Source organism: Gnatocerus cornutus, chromosome 5 (genome assembly GCF_029298725.1).
Source record: "Gnatocerus cornutus isolate USDA-ARS CGAHR chromosome 5, icGnaCorn1.1, whole genome shotgun sequence".
NCBI lineage: Eukaryota > Metazoa > Arthropoda > Insecta > Coleoptera > Tenebrionidae > Gnatocerus > Gnatocerus cornutus.
The window spans coordinates 9,607,216-9,627,788 of NC_142237.1; the positions used below are offsets into that span (position 1 = coordinate 9,607,216).

The 20,573-nt window shown below is 37.6% G+C and overlaps 2 protein-coding genes and 1 long non-coding RNA gene across 3 annotated transcripts; 1 reads left to right on the forward strand and 2 right to left on the reverse strand.

The window, feature by feature from the left end:
• The first annotated feature begins 3,396 nt into the window (after positions 1-3,396).
• LOC148174246 (ATP-binding cassette sub-family C member 4-like) lies at positions 3,397-8,724 on the forward strand. The gene is made up of 10 exons (XM_088035570.1): positions 3,397-3,610; positions 4,220-4,330; positions 4,378-4,720; positions 4,771-6,072; positions 6,121-6,264; positions 6,311-6,504; positions 6,554-7,176; positions 7,222-7,754; positions 7,804-8,049; positions 8,095-8,724. Exons 1-10 carry the CDS (start codon positions 3,537-3,539, stop codon positions 8,560-8,562), a joined length of 4,038 nt encoding a protein of 1,345 aa, XP_087891696.1. The 5' UTR covers positions 3,397-3,536; the 3' UTR covers positions 8,563-8,724.
• Positions 8,564-9,485, reverse strand: Sld5 (DNA replication complex GINS protein Sld5). Its single transcript, XM_088035571.1, has 2 exons — positions 9,013-9,485; positions 8,564-8,965 (listed from the first exon to the last, which is right to left on the reverse strand). The coding sequence occupies exons 1-2, from the start codon at positions 9,422-9,424 to the stop codon at positions 8,709-8,711; spliced, it is 669 nt and encodes a 222-aa protein (XP_087891697.1). The 5' UTR covers positions 9,425-9,485; the 3' UTR covers positions 8,564-8,708.
• Positions 9,486-9,733: 248 nt separating this feature from the next.
• LOC148174248 (uncharacterized) lies at positions 9,734-10,735 on the reverse strand. The gene is made up of 2 exons (XR_015770100.1): positions 10,414-10,735; positions 9,734-10,357 (listed from the first exon to the last, which is right to left on the reverse strand). It is a non-coding gene; the product is annotated as an uncharacterized LOC148174248 (long non-coding RNA).
• Positions 10,736-20,573: the final 9,838 nt, after the last annotated feature.

Genomic DNA, 20,573 nt, shown 5'->3' on the forward strand with positions numbered 1-20,573 from the left:
TAATATTAACAAAATTTTATAAGACACTGTGACTGGGAAAAATATTTGAAAAAAAAACTAGAAAAGTAAAAGTGTCTGGAGAAATAAGTATTAGGTGTTCCAAAATAAATAATAATGAACATATCATTATAGGTTATAGTCAAATAGAATAAACTACATATCCATGCTTTATGATATTCAGTACAGTTTGTAGGCTACTTTGATTGCTTAGAAACGATAACAAATTTGTGATATTTATTTGCTTGAATTATAACTAAACCGTTGAGTACCTAATTACCGAACCAACATGTACCTTTGCATTGTGATTGACCTACATTCTTCCAAAACATATCGTTTCTAAGTACTTAAATATGTTCAAAATATGGCTTGTCAGATTCTTCCAGTTTCAATCTAAGGGCTACCTTTGAGTAATAGTTAAGGGAAAAAGGAAAATTAACTAAGTAAAAACTTTAAAAGCCTAATAGAACAGCGAAATTTAAAAAATAAAAATTGTCCAAAGCAATTTATTCTTCTTATGAATTTATTTTGTAAACTATTTAAAACTTAGTTATTGTGATAAGAATATAAGAGAAATATTTAAATGGTATAGTAATATTCTTTATTTTATTTTCGTTTAGATATGACGTTATTATAAGTAGTTATCAACTTTATTTCGTTATGTTGAAAGTTGTGTTAGTGGATAACATTACTACTATTTATGCTACTATAGATGGCCTATAGTCTACAGTAAACTATGCTTATTATTTAAAATATATTGTAAAATATTATTATAAATATATTATTGATTATAGGATTGTTGTAGGCCATTGGCTGTATAATTATTATTGACGATTGATTGAATTAAAATAAATGAATGCTTGTACAGAATAAATCTTTTTAATCAATCCCATCTCTAATTTTATTAACTATGATTCGTATTGATCGTAGTACATATTTAAAATGTTGTGTAACCTTTTGAACTGCAAAAATTCATTATTTGCCCAATATATCCGCCACTTACGACTTACTGATTAGTCATTTGAAGTGTGCTACCTTGTAAACTGTAGATTATATCAGAAAATCAAACAAACAAGTATAAACATTTTTTAATTGAAAGGTTATCAAAGTTAAAACTAAAAAAAATGGAAAACAAAGGACGCGTAGGAAGTGCAGAGTCGTAATAAAAAATAAACGAGAATGATAAACAATAACGAACAAAATTTTCAGTTAAAGTGAGCAATACTTGAAATCCAATGTTGGGTTGTCATTGCTGAGATGACATCGAAAATAAAAAAAAAACATACAGATACGGAGTGTCCTAGAATTCGCGACGGACATTCTAAGAGTGAAATTGCGAAAAAAATTTAAACGCATTTAGAACTAAATCGTTTTATTAATTAATTTTTAACTTTACAAGATAAACCGGAATAAATTGCAAAGATTTATATATTGATCCTGCAAAAAAAATCGAAATTCGAATGGGGCTGTTTCCCAAAGACTGCAAAAGCCGTTCAACCAAAAAATGATTATGCTCACTGTAATCAGATTTGTTTAACTTTCACTTAATTACTGATTTTAAAAACAAGACATATTTATAAAATTGGGTATTAAAAAATTAATTGATTTAAAATAAATGGAGGCATAAAAAGGGCCAATTTTATCTCGATTAATTAGTATGATGACTCTTTCCAACTTGCTTTGTGGACCACACTGAAAGTTTAATTAGAAATTTAATAATGATGTACATTGTTAATTACTTAGCAACATGGGTTTTGTCGCAAAAGTGGCGATTATGATTGGTAAACATTCAATTGTGACTTTTGTCATCGGTAAAACTCTAACATGAAATTAAAACGTTGGGAACATATTTTCGTAAATTCGCTCTCAAAATGCGAATATGTAGTCGCCGGGTCCTTGGTGAGTTCTAGGACACCAGTATGTTAATTGAAAATTTAGAAATCTAGAAATTCAATTATTAAAAAATTTTAAATTTGAGAATCATGAAATTCAAAAATCTGGGGTTTGAATTTAGCAATAATGAGCATTTTTAACATTTTTTTTGTTACAGCGGGAAAATTTTTTATTGAAACTTTAACAAGAGCTAATTGGAGTAAAATTCTTTATTAGAATAATTAATAAACCAATGAATAATAATAATTAAGCACGTCAGCACTGATGGCCTTTAACTATGAGAGTTAATATTTTGGAATTACAAATCTTTTACCCACTTTTAAATTCCTTAATCTCTAAATAAATGTGTAAAATAAATAAATCCTGGATACAGAGAAAAAGATTCAGGAATAGGCATACATATTTTCATGTTTAGAAGTCTATAATTTGAAAGTTTTAGGATCTAAACTTCCAAGAATTAGTTATTAAGCACAAACCTGTTCTGATCTAAAATATTTTAAAATAACTTCCAGAATTCTAAATATAGGTAGGTACACATTTGGAGTATACAAATAAAAACTAGTTAAAGTTACAGTGTCAATGTATGGATGGATGTATAACACTTAATTAAATTAGAAATCAATTTTCTGAGTAATAAAATGATTGATAACATATCAATGAATCAATGACATAACACTAAATTTTTTTATCGACAGTTATCAAATCTGGAAACATTCGGGCAAAAAAGTTGCTGAATCATCATTTCGCATTACAAAATATTCAGAAAATTGAGTGTCACGATTCACGATTAAAGACATGTGTGTTGTAACAATATAGGACTATTAATTAAAAATCGTTTTTCAGCAAAATTCTAAACATTATTGCTTACCGTATTTACTTTGAAAAATTTCAAAAAAAAAGTAAAATCTTACATTGGTCATTAAAAGACTAAGCTTCAAACATAGTAAAATAATATTCACTTTATCTAATAAATATTTGCGGATTATACTACATATCTGTGACTAGTCTGCTCTAAGTATTAGTTACATTAAACAAACACGAAAGTGCACTTTTGATTGTGCATTCTTGTTTGAATTATCTTATTCAGGTAGATAATTAAAAAAGACGTCGTGTGCCGACCATAAAATATCGCCGTCACTCCTCTTACAACTACAAGTCAGCAGAAAATTATCTACTGTTATCTGCATGAAACACTCCAAAGTAAATAAAAGGGCATTTTTCCCTGAATAAAATGAAACGTTTTTTCGTACACGAATTACCTTCGCACGTGGCCTTAAATCACGAGATAAAAAATCTTCAAAAATATCACGCCCTAAATCTAAGCTCAATCCCATATTATATAATTAGTTGCATAACATCTGAAGTTGATTAAAGGATGGATCAAGGTCGGAATAATTGTCTCTCATTGGAAAACGAGCAAAACCGGCCACTGGCACGCGGTCTAAAAATAATAACAATAATGACGTCCACCAATCAGAAAGATACAGTTTCGCGTGGTTGCGACAATCCTCTACTTCTATAACCTCACTTCGAGATGAATCGTCGTCGGTGTTGTCGATGTGTTCGTCGCTCTCGGTTACTTAATTAGTATGACTTAAATTAAAGCCTTAAGTAAATTGTTATCGTGCTTTTCGTTGTACTTAAGAATGGATTCAAGTAAAAAATACGACCATCCATCGCCCGAAGAAACGGCAAACCCGCTTTCAAAATTATTCTTTGTGTAAGTTGAGTTTAAATAGTTACTTAGACCTTAAAACTTAAGTAAACATGGAGATGTTTAACTTAGCTTTGCTTTGGTTTGTAACAAAGAAGATAAGAGAGCTTTTTGTATTGCATTTAGTGTTATACAAGTGGAACGTATATCAAATAAATCGATTATAGTGTATTCAGTGTAAAATAACAGACAACCGCTTCACAGTACAAACTACCATGCAATCAATATTTCCCGTTTATAATACTGCGTGTGCATCCTATACTGTAATACCCGAGGTTAACAGGACAATTAAATAGCAAGGACGTTTCAAATCAAAGATTGAAACACCCGTTACTACACTTAAACCACAACCGGAAACAGAAGATTTATCTAGTTTTTTTGTGGAAACGCAATGTTCCGCCGACACACGAACTCATTGTTCTGCACTTCAAATTTTTATCCCATCCTTTAATCAAATCACGTCTTACTAGTCGGAACTCGGCAGCTTTCATAATTACGTAAATGTAAACACGATTGTTCCATCATCGCCCTAATTTATTAACTAGCTCAACTTATCAACACAATGTCACAAAAACCCCCTTCAATGTAAAGCCTTGGAACGTTTTATTTTTTCAGCTGGATTTTACCGTTTTTCAAATATGGCTATTCCAATGATTTACAAATTAAAGATCTGTTCAACTGCGCCAGCCCCGACACCTCTGGAACTCTCGGAGATGACATGGAACGGTAATTTCGTTGCCGCTTGAGAAACCTTGATGACTGTATAATTCCAGAAACTGGGACGCCGAAGTACAATCGGCCAAGAAAGCGGGGAAAAAACCTAGTTTGCTGCGGACGCTACGGATCACTTTCATCAAATCGTACACTCTTGTTGGAATTATTATGTTGCTGCAATGTGCCGTGCTAAAAATGTATTTGCCTATAATCCTCGCACAATACATTGGGTATTATGAGACTGATTACAATGACCGAGTACCCGGAAGCGGATGGGGGCTTGCCACCGGAGTTATTTTATTGTCGTTCGTTAGCATTCTCATAGTACACCACTGCAATTTGTATTGTCAAAGAGTGGGAATGCGGAGTCGCATTGCAACTTGCTCGTTGATCTACAGGAAAGTACGTAACTCGAATTCTATTAGCCGATCGATTTACACGACAGTTTTCAGTTGCTTAAACTAAACAGGACCTCCCTGGGACAAGTGGCTGTGGGGAAATTAGTCAACTTGCTTTCAAATGACGTGCAGAGGTTCGATATCGCCTCTGGATTCCTCCATTACATCTGGATAATGCCGATTATTACAATTTTGGCCTTCGGAGTTATGTATATAAGTGTTCAATGGGCCGCGCTCGCCGGAGTAGGTTTTATTACCCTACAAGCAGTTTTCCTTCAAGGCTACTTGTCTAGACTTCAAGGCATCTATCGCATGAAGATAGCGCAGAAAACCGATAGTCGTGTTCGGTTGATGAATGAGATAACCGCAGGAATTCAAGTTATTAAAATGTACGCTTGGGAAAAGCCATTTGAGAAAGTGGTGGCATTGGCCAGAAAATACGAAATTAACATCGTCGCTAAGACTTCTTATATTAGAGGCTTATCTTTAGCCCTCATGGTCTTCACAGAACGAGCAGCCGCGTACTTAACTTTAGTCGCTTACGTTCTAACAGGACACAAATTAACCGCTGGTGTGGTCTTCGCAGTGGCTCAACTCTTCAATACAGTCCAACTGTACATGTGCATTCTGTACCCATTGGGAGTCTCCACTTTGGCAGAAGCCAAAACGTCTGTTAAGCGCATAGAAGAGTTCTTACTTCTCGAAGAAAATGACTCCATAGTCACTAGTTCCGTTCCCCAATCGGAAAAAAACGGTGGTGTCTCTCTTGAGCAAGTCACAGCCAGTTGGAATCCGAATCCAATCGTAAAAACTCTCATGGACCTCAACATTGACATCAAACCCGGAACTCTTTGCTGCGTTGTAGGACCAGTAGGAGCCGGAAAATCCTCCCTCTTGCAACTCCTTCTCAAAGAACTACCTCAAAGCAGTGGTAAAGTTCGTACAATGGGCACCATATCGTACGCATCTCAAGAGCCATGGTTGTTTGTTTCTTCCGTGCGCAACAACATCCTCTTCGGACAGCCGTACGTGAAAAACCGCTACAAAGATGTGGTAAGAGTCTGTGCTTTGGAAACAGATTTCGCTCAATTTCCTCACGGCGATAAAAGCCTAGTTGGTGAAAGGGGCGCTTCTCTAAGCGGAGGTCAACGCGCCAGAGTTAATTTAGCGCGATCGGTTTATCGAGAAGCCGACATTTACTTGTTCGATGACCCTCTTTCGGCAGTGGACGCTCATGTTAGCAAACACTTGTTTAATGAGTGTATTGTTAAATACCTCGAAGATAAAACGCGAATTTTAGTCACTCATCAACTGCAATTTTTGAAACAAGCAGACCTCATTATCGTTCTCAATAACGTAAGTACAGATAAAAACCGTTTTGTGGAATTACTTTGATAACTTCAGGGACAAGTAGATAAAATCGGCACATTTAACGAGTTATCGGAAAATGAACTCAACACTTTGAACTTGGAACAAAATGAAGAACAAATCAAAGAGGATGAGGATGCACCTCAGCGGCCAAGACTCATGTCCATCGTCTCGCAAACTGTAATATAATAATAACGATTTTACGTAATTTAATCTTTGATTTTAGACTACCGAAGCCGATGAAGATGAGGAAGACGCTCAAGAGACTCAAGAATTGATGGAAAAAGGTGCAATTCCCACTTCGACCTACTGGGAGTATTTCAGAGCGGGAGGTAGCATCGGAACTTTGTTGTTTTTAGCAGTACTGCTTATCATAGCACAAGCCAGTTGCAATGCATCCGATCTTTGGCTGACTGCCTGGTATTTAGTTCGTTTCTTTGATTACCTTCCAATAAGAATACGATTTCAGGACGAATAGGGAACGAGAGCGTTCGACTAGCTTCAACGAAGTTGACAACAGTTTTACAAATAACGTCTCTGAGTTAACAAACACAACCGAAATTCCCAGCCTCAATGATACAGATTCCACCACGCTCTTGAATGAAGTGACCACTGAATACATAATGACAACGATAGTCCCGAATGTAACTCTAAATAACACAGCTCCTGTGGACGACCCCATTTCGCAGAATACTTACATCATCGTCTACTCAATTTTAATAATAATTTCGATTATTTTGACAACGGCAAGATCCTTCCTTTTTTACAAAATCTGCATGAATGCTTCTAAACGTCTTCACAACTCCATGTTTAGCAATATACTTCAAGCCACAATGCGTTTCTTCGATACAAACCCATCCGGCCGAATTTTAAACAGATTCTCCAAAGACATGGGAGCCATGGACGAACTTCTTCCAAGAGCTATGATTGAAGCACTTCAGATATTTTTAGTCATGGCTGGAATTCTAACGATGGTGTTTATCGTTACTCCATGGATGGCCGCTGTTGCGATTGTTTTAGGCCTCCTTTTTTACTGGGTTAGAGTCATTTACTTAGCTTCAGCTCAGGACGTGAAACGATTGGAAGGAATAAGTAAGTTGGCCAATTACTTAAGTTTGTAGTGACTTTTTTTTGCAGCCCGAGCGCCTGTTTTCTCTCACGTTTCCGCGTCTTTGTACGGCTTACCAACCATTCGAGCAGCCAATGCACAAAAGATGATAATCAAAGAATTTGATGCGTTGCAAGACCAACATACTGGGAGTTGGTTTTTGTTCATAGCATCTAGCGAAAGTTTCGGACTTTATTTGGACGTCATCAGTACGATATTTTTGACGATAGTGTCGTATCAGTTCCTTATTTTTGATGATGGTAGTACGATGAGCGGAAACGTTGGTTTGGTCATTTCTCAAAGTCTTATTCTTACTGGAATGTTGCAATACGGAGTTCGCCAAACTACTGAAGTTGCCAGTAACATGACAAGTCTTGAACGCATATTGCAGTATACTAAACTGGAGAAAGAAGGACCTTTTGAGACTTTACCAACCAAGAAACCAGCGCGTGATTGGCCCCAACATGGGCGTGTCGACTTCAAAAATATTTATCTTCGTTATACTCCGGAGGATCCTCCAGTTTTGAAGAATCTTAACATCCAAATACAAGCTGGAGAAAAGGTACGACTTCTTATCATACGCATCAAACTATTTTTCTTCTTTTTTTTAGGTGGGGATTGTAGGCCGGACCGGCGCTGGTAAATCCTCCCTCATCAACGCCCTGTTTCGCCTGTCGAGGTTGGAAGGTGCTATTGAAATCGACGGAGTAAACACTCAGTTTATTGGCCTCTACGATCTGAGGTCTCATATTTCCATCATACCTCAAGAACCAGTATTATTTTCGAATTCAGTTCGATATAATTTGGATCCTTTCGAAAAATGCGACGACAAAACATTGTGGGAAGCACTTGAAAACGTGAGTTTTCTTTTGTCGAAGTCTTGTTTTTACTTCTAGTTGTAGGTTGAGTTGAAAGACGCCATTGAAAGCTTAGACCAAAGAGTTAATGAAGGCGGTTCCAATTTCAGTGCTGGTCAAAGACAGCTGGTTTGTTTGGCGCGAGCTATAGTCAGAAATAACAAAGTCCTAGTCCTTGATGAAGCCACAGCCAATGTAGATCCAACAACTGATGCTCTAATCCAAGCTACAATTCGCAAAAATTTCAAGGATTGCACGGTTTTAACGATTGCGCATAGGTTGAATACCATCATGGATTCAGATAAAGTGTTGGTCATGGATGCCGGACAAGCGAAGGAATTTGGTCATCCTCATGAGTTACTACAAAATGAGGAAGGATATTTTACTAAAATGTTAAAAGAAGTTGGGTCAAGCCTAGAGCACCAATTGCGAAAGGTAGCCAAAGATGCCTTTGACAAAAAACAAGCCAAGGAAATACAAAGTGAAGAAGCTGGTGATAAAAAAAATGAATAGATGACGTATTTTTACTATATTTTTATACTAAAATTGTGAAAAGCGCTTTAGCTTAAACTTAATATATCTACTTAATTGTGTAGTTAATCTGTGAGAATTTCTATTTATTTTGAGCATACTGTTTATGTTTTCTTTCTTAATAAATTTTATATTAAACGTAAATCACCTGTTTTTATTAAATCCGCCACTCCGCTGTACGAAAGGAGCATTTGTGAGCCTTCTTTTATATCTACCACTTCATTATCATCATCTAAGCCTCTGTCCACAACAACCCCTTGAACTGCATTCTTTGCTTTTAAAAATACAAAACTGTGCATATTTGGGGTGACTACCTGAGTTTTCCATTCTTCGAAAGGTAAACCGGGGAAAAAACTCGTAACGTTATCAAAATGTTGCTCCAATGCTAAAAACCAAAACATTAAAAATGAACACATTTTATTCAACACCAACCTTCTTTGAACTTAACAGCAAATTGTTGTTCCGCCTCTGTTAAATAAGGCTCTTCTTCCCGTTCCGTTCTTTGTTCTTCTTGCTTTAAAATACATAATACATAAGTCTCAATTTTTTCAAGTCGTTGTCTGAGGTAGCTTGTGACCAAAAACCTAATTCTGTTGACTTCTAATTGGTAGAGACCTTTTTTAAAGTCCGTGGAAGGGACGGATTCTAAGTTTTTTTCCATGTAGGAGATCTGACCGAGTACACAATCAACAACTTCTTGTTTGTTTGGGAGAATTTCAGGGGCGAATTTCTCGTTCACCCAAATTTCTTCCATCATTTGAATCAATTCTGCGGAAGTGAGTTGGACATTTGCGTCGTCATCGTCCTCGACTGTGTTCTCCAGATCCTCCAGATTTAGGTCCATTGTGGGAAAACGAAGAGATTACACCATCACACTTGAAAACAGAAACAACCGAAAGTGAGGTTAGAACTTAGATTAGTTAGAGTATAGATAGCCGACTCTATCACTCTCATTTTGATACCGAATCTAGCGCAATCTATAAAAATCTGGCCGTACTATTTTGAAGAGTCTAGACAACAACCACACCAAATGTGGTGTTTGTCTTTGCTAACTAAAACATTGGTTTTTGTCTTTGCTATTTTAAGAATAGGTTTTTATCTTTGCTATTTTTTCTTTTTATGGATTTGATAGAAATTAAAACAAAACAAAATATAAAATAAAAGTGTATATTAAAAAGTAATAAACGCAATAACAAGTACTGGAAACAATGAGTTATGATAACTGTGTTAACACATCCCACATTTTCAATACCTAATTCAGGATCATATGGTTCAAACTATACAATGATAAACTCAAAATATGATGATTAAACAATTAATTACTAAACAAACACGTTTTCAACAACTAAGAGAAAATGTTGAATAATAAAATCCACTTCATGTTTTAAAGGAAAAAATTGTATGTTGGAAATGTATCAAATTCAATTAAATCTCCCAACGTATACATTTAAAAAGAAAAGCATAAACTAGAATATGTGAAAAATGGAGGTACACGCTGGTACTCCATATAAATTTAACAATAATTACATGTATACAAATACACTATCTGTGTAAGATCATTCGTAAGGATTGACCACAATCAACCCAAGTTAACAATTATTTACCAGGCCAAATTTAAAGCAGACAGTGGAAAAAATTTCAGTGTGCTTCCATAAAACCACTTTCAATCAAAATGTCCCAAGTAAACTTGAAGTTTTTGGTGGAATCGCCGATCCTGGAATTGTTAATCCGCTGAAGCCAAATATTAGTAACATTTCTGTCAGATGGAGTGTGTACTCTGAAAATATTGGTTCATATTAGATCGTAATATATTAAAATGATTTTCAGTCTTACTTTTTGGACATATTATCACCACACCCAGGAACACAACACCCTGTTCCTCCTGTAGTCATATTCACAAACAACATTATAATGTTAACTTGGGTAATTAAACTACTAAATTATTTACACTACACAACGTTATCACTACATTAGACACTAAACTAAAACGAAATTAAGAAAATACACAAGGAAATTCGGAAAACACTCTTAACGAAAGTGCAAAACAAAATGCAAGTGCAAATTTGCAGACTCTGCACAAATTTGAATTCCAAGAATCTGTCAACGACTGCTGCGCTTGAATTAAAATACCAAGCGCCACCTAGATCAGAAGCCGGAAACAATAATTTATGTTAAGGCCAGATTTTTATAGATGGAGGTAAAGTAGCTGAAAAGTTCATCCTATGGAGTGCCCGTGCCTTGGGTTAGAACAATTCGCGCCGTGCAGTGACAGTACGGATTCCAGTAGAGTTGTAATTTGAACAAAACTATTTTTTGTTTTTGTTAATTATTTGTTCTTGTACTTATTCTTCTATTTTTACATTTTTGAAAATTAACTTTTAATAATAAGAGTGTTTAAAGCTTATTAAATTCGACTAATTGAAAAAAAAATAGGATCTCAAGTGGAATATGTAGGTAATGTATTTAAATTGGGCTGGCATTAGTTCAAACAGTCACCACGTAAAACATGAATACAAAAAAAATCACATTCCATGTTTTCACATTATTTCATCATGTTATTCTTCTCGAATCCAACTTCACTTGTGTAACACAATGATCTGAAGAAATACAAGATTTTTTGCTTTTATAATTCGTCAATTTCATTAATGTTCATTTTATTCCTACTGTTTTGTGGCTCTTTGTTATAAATTTATGCACAAAATTATTTAATTTCAAAATTAAAGCGTTCTGATTAAAACCATAAGTAGGAAATCTATAAAGTTTCTCAAGGATGCTAAAGTTTCGCGGAAATTTTTTTGGGTGTGCCGATCGATTGGAATTATTTATTACCTACTCATAGAGACTTGTCCGAATATTTTGTAGGAATTGATATCTTATTGCTATAAAATGGTGGATGTAATTTAAAACTAAAATTTTCTTTTTGGCTATTGACGATTTTTAAAACGTTTTCGTATTCTAGAAATTTTGATACGTTTCCAGACATTTCCAGAATTTTCTACAGCAAAAAAATCAAATTGTGGGCAGATTTTTCAATTTAATTTAATTTCAAAGTGACCGGACCTTCTGGATAAGAGCAATAAATTTTCTCGCTACTGTTTTTCCTGTTCTTATGATTTCCGATTTTTTATTATGAGAACACGGAAAAAAAAAACTAAAATTAATAAAGGTCATAGTGTATAACTATCACTTCGATTTGGGAGCCAAGCTATCAAAATTTAATGCTCCTACACAGTAATTATGACGCAATTAATAACCATGTGTGTACCAAAATTTTATTGTGCAATTTTAAGTGTAAATTTTATGCCACTCTTACGCTCGTCTGATATTTATTGGTAGTCAAACTGATAATTATAGAGTAGGTGAAGAATATGATTCATTGTCGTCTCTTTCCTTATTTTACCATTTTATGTATTTACAAATGTAATGTGGCCCTTAAACAACGTAAAAGTGACAAATAATTTCAAAATAAAATAAGTATTGAATTAGTTACGTGAAATCTTTGATGTGTTGAATGAATTTTATATGGACTCTAAAATTTAACGCCATTCACTTTTGTTGATAGATTTGCTATAATGACAGATATGGTGGTGTGTTCTGTGTTATTAGCAATAAAAATAAGGTAATGAACAGATGGTTGATTGTCATGTAATAAAGTATAGAAAAGATTCTTCATGTCACCTACTTCACCTGATAGTGTGAAAGTGCAGATACGAGAACATGAAATCCGAAGATTATGCGGAAGACATGTCAAGTAAAGACGAAGAGAAGAAGATCGCGGTTGTTTACAAGAAGAAAATTGTTATGATTTTGCAGAAAACCTAGTTATTTAATCATTCCAACTTCCTCATATTCTAAATAATTGACACATTTACCTAGAACTGGTACGCACAGCTTACATAAAGTGACGAAATTCATGTAATTTATCTAACCATTAAATACCATCAATATCTGAAAACTAGCGTTACGCCTCAGCAGTTTAATTAAAGATTAACAAACACATGAATATTTCTACTCATTACCGATGGGAAGCATGATAGGAAGAAAACTCGCTTCTTCGAACTTTCAGTTTTTTGATGGAATTAATTTTGTGCGTGTTTTTGATGGATTTCGAGGATTCCATTGCAACACTCTTGAGAAAGTATTTTTTAAATTTATTAGAGATGTGAGTAATAAGTATCTATTTATTTGAAATTTACATACAATCGACCGGAACAATTTGTTTTGGGATTTTTTTTATACAACGGTAATTGATGGGAGTACGCTGCAGTTCCACGCTCATTAGAGGATCAGGGTGCTCATTAAAATGAGTTAACAATTAAATGCTGACAATTAACAAATGGGTTGTCCCAGATTTAAATGCTTGAAGGTCAGGAGATGCTGCTTGGAAGTTATCTTTCGGATCACAAGGTTGTAAACTTCGTTAATAGTGTCGATATTGATGATGAGACTTATAATTTTAGAAAATGCTAATAATATTATACATAACGACTGTCAGACCTGATGAGAAAATAATGATAATATTCCAATTTCACTTTTTCGTTTTTTTACCTCATCATTTTCCGTGTTTACCCACACTCCCATCAGGTCAATACGAAATAGTTCTTGCAGAATCTTAACTTTTTCTATGGTGTGACTGAAATTCTAGAGCTCCGAAAGAAGAAGATGAAGAATAGTGAAAAGGTAACAAAGAAATCAAAGAACGTATTGTTACGAGAAGATTCTGGAAGCTTCGAGCGCCAGCGCTGGAATGTTCCGTGCGTTTCGAGAATCGCCGTTTCTAGAAGGTCGCTGAGTCATAGGCGGAACCCCCGAATATTCTCGCAGCGCTCCAGCATTAGGCTAGTAGTAGGGGAATATCTGTATATAGGGGAGTAGCGATAGGATTGTAGATAGTCTAGTATTTGGAAGTCCTGTAAAGTGAATAATTGTGAAGTACGAGAGTGTTCATAGTGCACAATAAAATTGTTATTGTTACCAGCGAGACTTTTGATTTTTCGGCCAACGTGACAACTGGTGTCAGAAAGTGGGATCTCGTCCAGCATTGTGATCGAGAAAATTCTGGAATTTTCGATCGGAAAATTCGTGACATTACCGGACAGTGACACTGTTACCTGATTGTGGACAATTTTTATGCCTGTTCAAACCAGACAGCAAGCCGCAGAAATGGAGGGGCTACAAGAATTGATGACCACTATGATGGCAAAATTGGAGACAAATTTAGAAGAAAGAAGACAAAGAGAGAAACTAGAAGAAGAAGAAAGAAGACAAAAAGAAAAACTAGAAGAAGAAGAAAGAAGACAAAAAGAAAAACTAGAAGAAGAAGAAAGAAGACAAAAAGAAAAACTAGAAGAAGAAGAAAGAAGACAAAAAGAAAAACTAGAAGAAGAAGAAAGAAGACAAAGAGAAAAACTGGAAGAAGAAGAAAGAAGACAAACAGAGAATGCAGCAATCCTGAACCAGCTTAAAGACATGGAACAAAACATGAACGTAGCCATTATGGTTAAGGTCGATGAAATTCAAAAAGAGGTAGAAGAGTGCATAGGAGGCGTTAAGGAGGAACTACTAGGCGTCAGAGAAGAAGTAGAAGAGTGCATAGGGGGCGTCAAGGAGGAACTACGAGGCGTCAAAGAAGAAGTAGCAGAGCGTCTTGAAGGCGTTGAGGGAGAACTACAAGGCGTCAAAGAAGAAGTTAAAGATCTGGAGCGATTTAAACAGCACATGGAAAATGAGTTACTTCGCTTAAGGCGTCAAGTTCCAAATAGGACCGGTCTGACCACAACGAAAGAAATGAAACCTCCGACTTACGATGGGTCGACCTCACTGGACAATTACAAGCTGCAATTTGAAGTGGCGGCCAAACAAAATGGATGGTCGGAAGAAGAAAAATCCTCATTTCTGATAGTTTCCTTGAGAGGGGCGGCTCTGGACCTGCTAGAGACAGTTCCAGGTCGAGACAAAGAGCGGTACGACCAGCTGATGGCAGCGTTAGAGGCCAGATTTGGAAACCAACACCTGCAGCAAGTATACGTCTCAGAGCTCAAGACGCGGCGGCAGAGAACTGGAGAGTCTCTGCAGGAATTTGAGGCAAGTGTCAAGCGCCTTGTTTTGCTCGCCTACCCTTCGGCTCCGGCGAATTTTGTGGAACAACTAGCTGTGGATACGTTCCTGCAAGGGATTCGAGATCCAGAAATACAAAGAACGGTCCGACTGGGCAGCTATCACTCCGCAAAAGAAGCTCTGGTGCGCGCTCTAGAGGTGGAAGCCGTTTTCAAGAGCTCTGTGAACGTCCCCGATTACCGACGAATTCGAGGTGTGGGTATTGACGAAGAAGAGGCAACACCTACCGCTTTCGTCACGAAAGCCGAGCTAAACGACATCCTCAAGGAAAACAGGGAGCTACGGATGGCACTGAAGCAGCGAACTAGCCAGACCTGCTATCGTTGCGGAAAACCAGGCCATTTTAAACGTGACTGTAGGGTTGTTCCTAGGAACGACCAGAACGGTCCCCAGTCACGTCCTCAGCAGTCGGAAAACTAAAGCCCAGCAGTGTCAAGGGGCACACACTGGCTGGGGAGAGCACAAGCCCCAAAGTTATTTCCGTTATGCGTTTGAAGAGGAATTTTGAGAGTTTGATAATTGAAGGAAGTGTGAATGGGAGAAAAGTGAAGATGACGGTCGACACCGGAGCCATGGTTTCCCTTGTGAGAAAGGACATGTTGGACAACAGGACATCTCTGGAAACAACGAGTGCTATTTTAAAAACAGTCACGGGAGATGTCGCCACAGTAAGTGCCGAGGCAGAGGTCACGGTCCAGTTGGGAGGTATGAAGTTTCGGCATCGGGTGCTGGTGGCAGGAATTGAGGATGAGATGATCCTGGGAATGGATGTTATTGGACGACATGGGATTTCCTTTAATCACACCGAGAAGATCCTCAAGATTGGAACCGAAAGCTTTGTGTTATCGACCCCAGAAGTAAAAGAAGATGGAGTGAAAGCGTTCGCCTGTGAAAATACTTGTGTGGATGGGAACAGCGAGAAAGTGATAAGTGTGCGTTTAGGAAGTAACTTTGGGAGCTGCGTTGGAATGATTGAACCGACTAGAGACATGACAAAACCAATTCTTGTTGGAAAGACACTAGTAAAAGTGACGAAAGAAATACCTGTGCGGGTGGCGAATATCAACCCTACTCCAGTCACGATCAAGAAGGGCGATCTAGTTGCTGTGTGTGTTCCGATCTCCAGAATAAGTGACGCACAGCCATCAAAGAAAAACGTGAAGACCGTGAAAAAGTTAAAGCTGGAGGTAGACACGAGTGACCTTTCTGAAGAAGAGGCTCTTAAAGCGCAGGCTTTCATCAAGAAGAATAAGGACGTGTTCGCCGTTGAGAATGAACCATTAGGAAGAACGAACATCGTTCAACACAGAATCAATACGGGCGACCATCAACCCATCAGACAGGCACCGAGAAGGTTACCGTGGGCGAAGCAAGAGCAGGCCGAACAGTTGGTAAAATCCATGCAAGAAGAAGGGATTATTGAAGAATCCAACAGTCCTTGGTCTTCGCCGGTTGTGCTTGTAACCAAGAAAGACGGTAGTACAAGATTCTGTGTGGATTACCGAAAACTCAACGATGTTACCAAGAAAGACAGTTTTCCATTACCCCGGATTGACGACACTCTCACAACTCTGTCGGGGTCGACGTGGTTCTCAACCTTAGACCTGAAGAGTGGATATTGGCAAGTGGGACTTCATCCCGAAGACAAGGAGAAGACAGCGTTTTCCACGGGAAGTGGCTTGTACCACTTTACGGTTATGCCTTTTGGGCTTTGCAATGCACCCGCTACATTCGAAAGACTAATGGAATGTGTGTTGCGTGGATTGACGTGGAAAACTTGTCTGGTTTATTTAGACGACGTTATGGTCATGGGTAAAAACTTCGATGAACACCTGAAGAACCTTCAAGAAGTGGTAGACCGGTTTAGGGGTGCCAATTTGAAACTTAATCCGAAAAAGTGCCATCTATTTCGGAAGAAAGTGGAGTTTCTGGGGCATACGGTGTCATCTGAAGGAATCAAGACCTGCGAAGATAAGATTCAGGCGATTAAGGAATGGCCCAGACCCAAGGACAAGCACGATGTGAGAAGTTTTATTGGACTTTGCACCTATTATCGGCGGTTTGTAGAAGGTTTCGCCAACATTGCTGCACCTCTGCACAAACTAACGGAAGCAAAGGCATCATTCAACTGGACATCAGACTGCGAAAGCAGTTTCAAGCGACTGAAGTTAGCTTTGTGCACTAGCCCGATTTTGAGCTACCCCAGGACTCATGGGAAGTTCGTCTTGGACACAGATGCCAGTAACATCGGCATTGGAGCAGTGTTATTGCAGGTGCAGGATGGAGAAGAGAGAGTGATCGAGTACTACAGCAAAGTGTTGAGCAAGCAAGAGAGAAATTACTGCGCTACAAGAAAGGAATTGCTGGCCGTTGTAAAATCTGTAGAGCATTTCCACAAATACTTGTTTGGCCACGAGTTCTTGATAAGGACTGATCATGCTGCCCTTACGTGGTTACTACAGATGAAAGACGCCGAAGGACAAGTGGCTAGGTGGATTGAGCGGCTACAGCAATACCACTTCAAAATCAAACATCGACCAGGAAAGCAACACAATAACGCTGACGCTCTCTCTAGAAGACCTTGCAAAGATTGCAAGCAGTGCGCGAAGATTGAAGGGCCATTGCCGGTAAACAGGATGGTTATCGGTTGTGATGATGACTGGACTACGGAGAATCTTCGGAAGGATCAACAGGCAGACCAGGAAATTGGGCCACTGCTGGAGTGGAAGGAAGCGGATAATGGAAGGCCGCGTTGGGAAGATGTCTCGGAAAAGAGTCCAGGGTTGAAGGCGATGTGGGCGCAGTGGGACTCACTGCTAGTAGAAAATGGGGTACTGAAAAGGGCTTGGGAAAGCGCAGACGGGAAGAAAGTAACCTCCCAGTTACTAGTGCCCAAGAATAGAGTCCCCCAAGTACTCAAGGAGGTCCATGACGGGACATCAGGCGCTCACTTCGGAGTGAACAAAACCTTAAGTAAGATTAGGCAGCGGTATTACTGGGTTGGCTGCCGGGAAGATGTCGAACGATGGTGTAGGAGATGTTCAGTTTGTGGGGCGAGCAAGGGACCTCGAACGCGAACTAAAGGAGGCATGAAACAATACAACGTGGGAGCCCCGTTCGAGAGAATCGCTCTAGATGTGGCCGGGCCATTTCCAAAAACTGATGACGGCAACAAGTACATCTTGGTTGTGCAGGATTATTTCAGTAAATGGCCGGAAGCGTATGCCCTTCCCAACCAAGAAGCCACAACAGTAGCTCGAGTCCTAGTGGATAATTTCTTCAGCAGGTTTGGAGTTCCACTCGAAATGCATTCCGATCAAGGAAGGAATTTTGAGTCTGGCGTTTTTCAAGAGATGTGTAAGCTGCTGGGAATTAGGAAGACTCGAACCACACCCTTGCACCCGCAATCCGACGGCATGGTCGAGAGATTCAACCAGACGATGGAGGAACATCTGTCCAAGGTAGTGGAAGAGCACCAGAGGGATTGGGATCGTCGACTGCCCTTGTTTATGATGGCCTACAGAGCTGCCATTCATGAAACCACGGGAGAAACACCAGCGAAGATTATCTTTGGAAGAGAGCTGCGTCTCCCTTGTGATCTTCTGCTTGGTTCGCCTGGGGCGGAACGAAAGGAAGTACCGGAATTCGTCGACAACCTGAGAGAGACCCTACTGGATACACACCACCTTGTGAGGCAGAGGATCAAAATGGCTAGTGACAGAATGCGGTCCAGATATAATGTGACGGCTAATCATGAAGGATTCAACGAAGGAGACTTGGTGTGGTTATTCAACCCTCGGCGAAAGAAGGGCCTATCTCCGAAGTTGACACCTACATGGGAGGGACCGTATAAGGTGATCAAGAGGATCAACGACGTGGTGTATCGGATCCAACGCAGCGCCCGTTCAAAGATGAAAGTGGTTCATCTAAATAGACTTTGTAAATATCACGGAGAATCAGGTGTTTGGTCTGATCGGGACGATCAGAACTAAGAGGGGGGCAGTGTTACGAGAAGATTCTGGAAGCTTCGAGCGCCAGCGCTGGAATGTTCCGTGCGTTTCGAGAATCGCCGTTTCTAGAAGGTCGCTGAGTCATAGGCGGAACCCCCGAATATTCTCGCAGCGCTCCAGCATTAGGCTAGTAGTAGGGGAATATCTGTATATAGGGGAGTAGCGATAGGATTGTAGATAGTCTAGTATTTGGAAGTCCTGTAAAGTGAATAATTGTGAAGTACGAGAGTGTTCATAGTGCACAATAAAATTGTTATTGTTACCAGCGAGACTTTTGATTTTTCGGCCAACGTGACAGTATTAATTTAGCTCAAATCAGTTTTCTTGTCCTTCCAGCGAACGTTCGATGGAAATACAGGATAAGTTACATAATATTTACTTCTGTCAGCGAGAAAAAAAAGTGAAACGAATTTTATTCTATAAATATCCTGAAAACGAAGAAAATTTTAAAACCTGATAGAACTGTAATAATTAATCTGAGCAATAAAACTGTGAAAGGCCTTTTGATGGTACAAACTATATCAAGGACGTAATTAATCGGATATAAAGAGAACAATTACTAATCACATCTACTTGTTACCTAACTGGGAAATTAAATTCATAGTTTGAAATTATTTTTAGTTTTGATTTTTTAGGATAAGCGAATGTACACTTTCTATGAGAATTATTATTATAAGAACAGCTTTAGAAGAATTTTTTGAGGTTTTAAGCCCCGTTTACACGCTAAAGTAAGTTGTACAAACTATTACTCCAATTTAAATCTCGTAGTTAATCAAATAGGTTCATTTTAGATATTTTACATTCCTAAGAACCTTAAAGTGTAGTTAATATCGGATAAACACATCAAAAAATGCCAATTTTCTGTGGAGACAAATTTAGCTTCAAGTCAAATTTGGTAGTTTGGGCAAATTTTGCACAAACTTCTAGCCAGCGTTTACAAGTAACTACATATTTAATTCCTCAAATGGTTTGATAATGTAAACGTACCCTAAAAGTTCCAATTTTGCTTAGACCCAATTAGGCAGTTTGTGCAAATTTTGCGCAAAGTTTAGGCCAATGCAACACTTACAATACTTACACGTAACAATTTAATTGCACAAACTGGCTGAGATTGAGATTGAAAGTGTAAATGCACCTTTTATAATAATTTTAGAATAAAATTGAGTGTTATAATGGGCTGAAGTTTCAACAATATTTTTTAGACAGTTGAGAAGACGAGAGATCAAAATATCCAGAAAAGATTCAAAGTCTATGTTGACTCTTCAGACAAGAAAGAAAAGATAGAGACATTTGCTTCTTCATTTTTCTTAGTTATAATTGATTTCATAGCAAAAGAATTTGTTTCAAGCAGTTAATGACAAATTTCATTAAAGACAAAAATTTAAACACAGAAATTTGTTTTTTTCAGCAGTAACTTAAATGCTACTAAACTACACAAATCGTTACCATTTTTTTTTTCTGATTTTGCCATTATATCAAACTGCGTTGTCTGAAATTGGGATTAAAATGTTTGCACTTAATTTGGGTACACCCTGTATGGAAAAAAAAATATTTCATATATAGATAAATGTTATAATTTCAATTCATATGTTGTAAAAGATCTGTACTTTAACAATAAATAAATAAAAATTTTATATTTTTTTTAAACATTATGTATTTAAATTAAGAATTTCCATATCATCGGCTTAACTGAGGTCGAGAAATTTAATTTTTTTACTTATTTGTAGTCTAATCTGGGGTTTGAAAATTTGGGGAATAAAAGTAGAATGTTTCTTAATTCTAAAATAATAACACATAAAAAGATTCAACGCTGTACTATTCTGTTAGAAATTTAGAAATGGACTTAGCAACTTAACAACTTAAGCC